This window comes from Ochotona princeps, chromosome 20 (assembly GCF_030435755.1).
Source record: "Ochotona princeps isolate mOchPri1 chromosome 20, mOchPri1.hap1, whole genome shotgun sequence".
NCBI lineage: Eukaryota > Metazoa > Chordata > Mammalia > Lagomorpha > Ochotonidae > Ochotona > Ochotona princeps.
The window spans coordinates 12,917,332-12,926,138 of NC_080851.1; the positions used below are offsets into that span (position 1 = coordinate 12,917,332).

At 45.2% G+C, this 8,807-nt stretch overlaps 1 protein-coding gene across 1 annotated transcript; it reads left to right on the plus strand.

Moving 5' to 3' along the window:
- Window positions 1–825: 825 nt before the first annotated feature.
- On the plus strand, window positions 826–8,086 carry TAC1 (tachykinin precursor 1). The gene is made up of 6 exons (XM_058678187.1): window positions 826–956; window positions 1,843–1,939; window positions 2,336–2,380; window positions 2,858–2,881; window positions 4,251–4,304; window positions 7,496–8,086. The coding sequence occupies exons 1-6, from the start codon at window positions 834–836 to the stop codon at window positions 7,543–7,545; spliced, it is 393 nt and encodes a 130-aa protein (XP_058534170.1). The 5' UTR covers window positions 826–833; the 3' UTR covers window positions 7,546–8,086.
- Window positions 8,087–8,807: the final 721 nt, after the last annotated feature.

Below are 8,807 nucleotides of genomic sequence, written 5' to 3' on the forward strand. Positions count from 1 at the left end.
AAGTAGAACTTACTCGGAGGTCTTAAAGTTTCCCAAGTCCGAGGCGTGAGTCACTTGGCTCGGGATGGATGAGTCATCTCAGGTGTCAGGGCCAGGGGAGGGGGCGTCCGCTCCGCAGACGGAAGACTCCGCATCGGAGACGCAGAGCTCGATTTTCCTAAAATTGCGTCATTTCGAGCCCAGTTGGGTCCAGATGTGATGGGCACCGACGGGTTCCCGTCTCGGAAACTCTCCATCACTCCAGCGTAACGAGAGGAGGCGGCTAATTAAATATTGAGCAGAAAGTCGCGTGGGGAGGGGGTCACGTGGGTCCAGAGGCTCAGTGAGCCAGGGATAAAAACCGCGGGCGGCGCCAAGCGGGCCAAGGCGCACTCTGCCCTGCTCCAGCACCACCGAGCGGCCACCTCGAGCGCGCAGCGCCAGGCGTGCGCTCCGAGCAGCCGAGCGACCCCACGAGCTGGCAGCCCCGGTGAGTACAGGCACCCAGACCTACCAGGCAGGCCCGAGGGATCCTGGGGAGACTGGAGTGGCCAACGCCCGGCTTTGTCTTGACACCTGCAGAGCTTGCTGGCGCAAAGTATGGTTTGGTGGCTGGCTGAAGGTTTGGGGCTGTTGGAATTTTGGGAAAAAGAGGATTGGGGACCCGGGCGCGCTTCTCCTTCCTAAGGCGCACAGAGCTCTTTTGCTGTTCATCCTGGCGCAGCTGGACCCCAGTTCCTTTGGAGGGAGGGGCAGACAATCCCCGTGGCCGCAACTCTTGGTCCGCCACTCCAATAAATGGAATGTTTCACCAATCTTAATCTCTTCTCCTTCCCTCTCCCCAGAAACCCAACATGAAAATCCTCGTGGTCTTGGCAGTCTTGTTTCTCGTCTCCACTCAACTGTCTGCAGAGGAGATCAGAGCCAACGATGATCTCAATTATTGGTCCGACTGGTCTGACAGCGACCAGATCAAGGTGAGCCCACACTGTCCTTCCTGGGACTGGGACCCCGTCTGGGGATTGTCTGGGCCGCGGCGGGACAACCGCGACCAGAGAGCAGTGCGGGCGCTCAGCGGAAGCAAGGGACTCCAAAACCTTGGGTCCCACATTGATTCTACCCAACTTTTCTCCCCAGGCCATAGCTTTCGGTCCCGGAACTCTCCGAAAGAATAGTTGTCCCCTGGGAGCCCCGGGTTGTCACAAAGATGGAAACCCTGCTAGGTTTGGTCCCCAGGTAGCGCGGATCCGCAGGTGCAGCCCAGTCGCACCGCCCGCGCGCTCGGAAACGCCGGACAGAAAGAGCGCGCCGGTCGCCAGGGTTCCCATGGGTGCCTGCCTACAGGTGTATTTGCTGGACATGAGACCGCAGGAGTTTTAGCTGCCAGGAGGTGCTGGCGCTCGGGAGCGCGCAGTTAGGTCCCGGGAAAGCATGCTCTGTGGCCTGATCCTACCATAACACAATTGTGTGCCTTTGGGGCAGCTAGATGCCACCCCAGGCAGAAACAAAGTCACTGTGGGGTGGCACGGCAGATGAACAAGGGGTCCTCCAGAAGGAGAGGTGCGACCGAGGGCTCGGGGCTGGAGGACACAGACACCACGGAACAGGTGCCTGGGAGGTGAGAGGGCTTGCAGGAGCCGCAGAAAGTGGCATCGCCCTGGGGTAAACCCATACAGTCCCGACGTAGAGTAGCGCACCGCCCTTTTGCCTCGGTGGAGCGGGCTTCCGGATCTGTCCCCCGCCACTCCCCTGTGAGCCCCGAGCTCTCCCAGGAGCCGGGGTGCCTGTAAGAATGGCAAGTGGCCACCGGGCGCCTGGCTCTGGTGGCCCACATGCCGGTTCGTGCGCGCGTCTGTCCTCCAGGAGGAGCTGCCGGAACCCTTTGAGCACCTTCTGCAGAGAATCGCCCGAAGACCCAAGCCTCAGCAGTTCTTTGGACTAATGGGCAAACGGGATGCTGGTGAGATGGGAAACCCTCCCCGCCTGCTCCTGGGGTAGAGATTTCCAACTGCGGAATGGTGGGATCCACCGCCCCCCCTTCCCCCGCACCTCACTAATGCAACCTTGAGCAGAGGGAGGGCGAGACCGTTGCGCACGCTGCACGGCATTCACGTGGACAAAACCTCCAAAGCCAGGACCCACTCAGCCTTAGCCTGGTGCTCCCTGGACCCAAGACGCCAACTGGCTGGGCAAGGGTGGGCAGGACACTGTGGGGGTGGGCAGGACGAAGTGTCAGGATGCGTTCTCGGGTTAGGTAAAACCTGGATGCCCCGCACTTCCAGATGGGAATTCGTTTCCCTTGAGTTGACCACATCAGCGGGGTGTAAAGAGTTAATGCCAACTCCTCTTTTGTCAGATTCCTCAATTGAAAAACAAGTGGCCCTGTTAAAGGCTCTTTATGGTAAACACTCCTATACATCTTTGACTGTTGTAAATGTTCATAAGGAAAGTGAAGATCTTTTTGGGTTGAATGGATACGAGATCTTAGCTATGTCTGTTTTGGAAGGCAATGGATTAACACATCTCTCTGTCTCTCTCTCTCTCTCTCTCTCACACACACACACACACACACACACACACAAGTGGGGTGTCATATAAGAAGAGGGGAAGTAGAATAGACACGCGGCTAATCCCGGCCCTCCCATGGCACAGGGCATCTCGAATTTAAAGCCGTGGCGCAGGCCAGGATCTCAATGAAGGTTATTAATAACTGGGTTAGCCTTTATGGTTCTGCTGATTTGCTTAGGATAGTATGTGTGTGGGAAAATGATGCATATTTTGCAAATCAAATTATGTTATCCATCTTTTAGAAGATGGAATAGAGCTTTGTAAAAACCAATGTGTATGCATTTGTTCATTGCATCTTTCTTTCTTCTAGGACATGGCCAGATTTCTCACAAAAGTAAGTTCAGCATTATTTTGACATTTCTCAAGTGCAAATATTAACAATTCCACTTTATGTAGTATCTTATACTGTCATAATATAGTATTTCAATTAAGACAACATATGAACAAAAGAGACTCCTATTTTATGCAAAATATTATTGTCTAAAATTCTATTGTTTAGAAAGATGGTTCTTATGAAAAGCATGCTTTATATTAAGAAGAAAAAAATAGGCATCCTTTATCACCTGGTTAGCTTTTGGTAAGAATTACAATCCTCAGGTTAGAAACCCACGTCACACATCTCTTTCCACCTTCCCCCAATACCTTCTTCCATTGCAGAATAAATCCAAGCATCTATGGGCTTCTTCTAACTCAGCTTAATATGCCAGGTCCCCTAGCAAGATTATTTACTGGGCTCATCCAGCAGGCAATTAAGTAAGTGAATAGCCAAGTAGAGTCTATACTAAGGATATGGGTGCAGTTTTTTGATTACATAATGGAGTGGGAACCCTTCACCTCCAAACACCCAGGGAACATTTCTAGGATAGAGAAGTTGACAATTATGACACTGGACGGCTTGTGACTTCTAGCTGCCCAGGGCCTGGAGCCAGGACTTACAAGGTGTGGACATGGGCACCCTGTCAATTTGGTGACTGGATAGCAAAATAGAGCACAGTAAGCTAACAACCTTAGTCTCAAGGAATACTGTGAAAACCAAGAGAAATTTTCCCACTAGCATTAAAATAATAGATCTTTCCCAAGATGTTGTCTTTGGAAATAAATATTACACATACTTACTTTCCAAAGATTTGCCATTTTAAGAAATTATGTGTAATGAAATTCAATGTGATAAAAATGAGTATAGTTATTAGGGTTAAAATGAAAGTACTTTTCCAAAAAGGAATACAATATTTTATTTAAAACTCCACTAAAAAAGAGAGATAATGACTTTGCAAAAGATGTTAGTCATCAAGGTTAGGAATCTGACTTAATTAAGACTCACTTGCTGTGAAATCAGACATGTTCAGTCACACGAGGAAAGGAGCCTGGTTGTCTCTCTCGTATAAACATGAAATTGACTCACTAAGCAGGAAAACTGGCTGGAGCCTTAGCAAATGATACAACAGGCAACACAGCACATGCATACAGAGTGCTTGTAAATTTTTAGAGAGCGAGTTGAGAAAAGTGCTTTCATTATCTTACCTTAGCATACGTTACAGGAATTCCAAAGAATTTTCCTTTCTTTAGCCTCGTTAAAGTTTGAAATAGATGTTTTTGTTATTTAAAAATAGGTTTAGATGTTCTTTTTAATTTTGGTGCTAGTTATAGCAATTTATTCCCTCAAAGACATACATATTAAGATTTGCCAAATATATTTTTTCCAGGGCATAAAACAGATTCCTTTGTTGGACTAATGGGCAAAAGAGCTTTAAATTCTGGTATGTATAAAATCCTAACTGAAAATAGACAGTATGTCAATTTATTCATACTATTTTTGTAAGAAAGAATTTTTCATGTAGAAAAAAAACCAGAATGACAATAGAGTAAAAAATGCTTGTGAGAAGAATGCTTGTGAGAAGAATTAGCAGGTGTTTAAGTTAATATCGCCCCAGTATCAGTCTAGTCATTTCATGCCATCAGATCTAACCAGAGTCAGCCTTTGAATCATTACCCAGCCTGAATTTTTGAGTGAATCTAAGATTCTTGATCTTCACCTGCCAGAACTAAGAGGAGAAGGAGAAGTGAGGAGAGATGAGAGTGAGTTTCAGTGATTACCAATGCTATCTGAAAGACAAAATGGTGCATTTTCCCATGTAAGCAAATTTTGTTCTTTGTGAAGTGATAGAAGAAGCTCAGAATCTGATGGGTGTTAGTAAGGGTAAGAGTGGCATGATCCACTCTGGAACCTTCAGAAACACAAGTCAGCCTGGAGAGTCCCAGAGCAGTTCCTGCATCAAAACCCACAGAGGGCTGCCGCAGATCTCAAACTTGGAACGATTCTGCCAGTTGACAGAGACCGAGTCTGGCTGTCTTCCCTGCTTTTCAGAGCAGCTGACTTATTACTAAGCGCATTAAGGTTTTAGAACCCCTAGCTTACGTTCCTTGGAAGAGGGATTCAAATTCTCTTTATTTTTCCCTCCATGAATACAGTAAAATACTGACCATCTAATTAATCAGATAGTAATCAACATCTGAATTGCCCATTTAGAACATTCCTAGTTTCTAAAAAAAAAAATCTGTAACTAAGTGATAGGTTAGATGCTAACTATCTGAATCCATGCAAAAATAATAATCCTAGTGTTTTGACTGAGTCTCCACTTTCCAAATTTTGACACGACTTTGGTATTAACTCACAGACAATTTTAGGGTTCCTGTTAAGTTTAAAGAATTTACCAATGTGTACAAGGGAAATGTTGTAATAGTTTTATTCATATGTATTATCTTCCAGATTTGGAAAGTAGAATACAAATTTAAAACACAGTGGGGGGTTTGTTCATTTTTTGGTTTTTGTTTTGTTGTTGTTTGTTTTTAATCAATACACACTAAGTCCTCACATAACCCTGGTTTCCTAGATAAGCATGTTGTCAACTCTCCATGTCAGAATTGATACAGGTTTTAACTTGGCAAATAATACAGATATCATGAAATTTAGAACAGACTAAATGTACTTAAAGTCACAATTACAGATTATAAATACAGGGAATAACTACGATGACCCAAGATCAATTTATCACTAAATCTTTGCTCTTTCATTTTAGTTAAGAAAATATAAACATAAAACTTGGGCAGACATACAGTCAGTAGTCACACAGGAGTCGGCGAATGTACTCAGAGGGGACAAGGTTATACAGCTCCATCCATACTACCCATCCTGTTTAGGGGTCCTCTACCTGAAAAACCCCCAAGAGCTCTCACAAGCCAGAGCTCACACAGGCAAGTGGCAGGTTCCAGGGCCAGGCACGGACCCAGCTGCACCGGAACAGGAAGCCGAGCTGTGGTCCACTCACTGAGCTGCCTTTTGTTGCCTTAGATCAACATCCATCTCCCTTCTCTTGATTCCAAGATGGCCCGGCAGGCACTGAGCCCCACTCCTCCCCAGACGGACCAACCAGGCTGAGAGGCACTTTCCTTCCCTCAGAACTCTGATTTGGGGTTCATGCTGCTCCATGTCCGAACTATGTACACTGCAGTGTTTAGTCTGCACCTTTCCGGAGACAGGCATTCAAGGGGAAGTCAGAACAAGGGTGCTTAACCACCCTCTCTATCCATTCTCATCAGGGCAAGCATTTAGAGCTGTGCCTGTGATGCACAGGGATCTTTCTACTGTGGCTATTCAAAGTCAGTGTTTTGTACAGGACAAACAGAATTTCAAAAAGCACTTGCTTGCATGTAATGTAAATCTAGCATGTAAAACATCAGCTAAGGTGATATATATATATATATATATCTCCTCAGGTATTTTGATCACAGCAGTCTTACCCATACCCCTTGTGGGTTGGAATCCCTTTCAAGTTGTATATCTTATAATTAACTCCAAAGAACCTTTAATCTTCCACAGGCCATTAGGGTGCTGAGAGATGAGCTAAACTGTCGTATTCAGAGGGCTCCATTGAATTACCATCAGCAAATGAGCCTGTTTTTAGCCTTAAGGATCATACATCATGGCAAGAAATTCATCACAGAAACACACACACACACACACACACACACACCCCTACATACATACACACACCATTGGGTGTCCCTAGAACAGAGATCAGCATACATTTTCTGAAAAGAACTGGATCATAAATGTTTCGGGTTCTGTGGATCATGTAGTCTTGGCAGCAAAGACTCAGAACTGCCATTTTCTTCTTTTCTCTCTCTTTTTTTTTAAGATTTATTTTTTATCAGAAGGTCAGTTATACAGAGAGGAAAGGCAGAGAGAAAGATCTTCCATCCCCAAGTGGCCGTAACGGCCAAACCTGAGCCAATACGAAGCCAGGAGCCAGGAGCCTCTTCCAGGTCTCCCACATGGGTGCAGGGTTCCAAAGCTTTAGGCTGTCCCCAACTGCCTTCCCAGGCCACAAGCAGGGAGATAGATGGGAAGTGGGGCCACCAGGACACAAACCAGCGCCCAAATGGGATCCTGGCAAGTGCAAGGCAAAGACTTTAGCTGCTAGGCTACCACACCGAGCCCAAAACTGCTGATTTCATTAGAGCAGCCATAGATGATGCTTAAATGAATAAGTATGTGTTTCAATAAAACTGTACTTACAAGAACAAACAGTGGTCCAGGTGTAGGATCTGGCCTATGGCGTATAGATCATGTCCCAGAATATATTTTGTTTTTATCCAACTACTATTCCTGGTTGCTTTAGGCATCACCTTTTCTGTAAATTCACCATGGGCACCTGTCACTGCTTGAGAAAACTACTGAGAACTGAGCTGACAGTATCTTGTGAAAAGACACTGTTTTGCCCAGACCACTTCTAACCATGACAAGCATGAGATAGCATTGGGAAATGGGCTAACACAATCCTTAGAAAAAAACTACAATGAAGAAAGAGTTCATTTTAAAAATCACTGTGATGTCTTTAACTCCACCTGTGAAATAGCATAAAGACTATTGTACCTCCTCTGTTTGCAGTGGCTTATGACAGCAATGCGATGCAGAACTATGAGAGAAGACGTAAATAAAGCTGCCTGCTGTATTATTTATTCAGCTTCATTTGTGTCAGTGGGCAGTGAAAGGTAACATGTGACCTGCACTAAGAGGAATACTTATTTATTTAATAACTTGTTATTTTGAGTTGAAAACTCTAAAGAAAAGTGTTTATTTTTTCATATTGTGCCAAAATGTGTTGTGAACATGCTATATAGTTCTAATATGAAGACTCCCTCAGAAGTAGCCATCAGTGACAACTTCTCAACAAAGCGCGGTGTTTGATGACATTGTAACAGCACGTGAAAATATCCTCCCTGGGAGAAGAATGCATTGCTTTGCAGCAGTCATGGTAGCTGCTGTGGGAGAGCAGGGAAGCTCTGCCTAGCCCCGGGCTTTCTCTGCTCGCTTCAGTGGTGGACCATCCTGAGGTGTGGCATCTAACTCCATCTGTATTCCGGCCGCATGCTTCACAGTCCCTGACTCTATAGAGATGTTTTCAAAGCTTTAACGTGATCCCAAGGTCTCCATTTCATTGTGCGATGTGTTGTGGTAGGTAACATTTTAAATAAAAGAAAAAAATATCTTGAAAATGTTGTCATATTTCTTCATGAACATCTAGGTTAAGCCAGCAGGCTTTCTTTCAGTGGATCAAACATGTTCAAAGCTGATTTAGCTAAAATGCAAGCTGTGCAATCTATCTCCCAAACACAGAGTGTTCGTGCCAAATTGTTTGACAGGTAATCTCATTCATGGAGAAAATAAGCGCATTTTGGAAATTCAGAGAGTAAGTTCTGGGTATAAATCCCTGTGATATCATTCTACAGATAGGATGATAAACTGTTTTAAAGGTACATGTCCCATTTATTACCCTTGTTGAGTACAGTGTCAAATCAGCTCCAGGCCTTCCAGCCCTGATTGGAGCTCAGCGTATCAGTCTCTCAAGGATTACTGTTAAATCACACACAATAGTTGTCCTCATGACATTTGGGAAAGTTTTGGAACCAGTGATACACCATCACCTTCATAATGAAGCCAGAAATCAATCACAGCCTCCCTGAGGAGTACCTGTTGACAGCTAACAGCTTTGACACTGTTCAGCCAAAGTTCAAGCCTCAGGAAAAAATACGGGCCAATGAATGTGGGCTCAGGTACGCTTACCTATGGTGAACAATTCATCAAGTTCCCTGGAATCGTTTTTGGACCACATAGAGTGTGTGGTGCTGGCAAGTGTTAAGACAACATAGCGCAAAGACTATCCAGAGAAGTAAAACTCCATCAATTTAACCTAACTGCT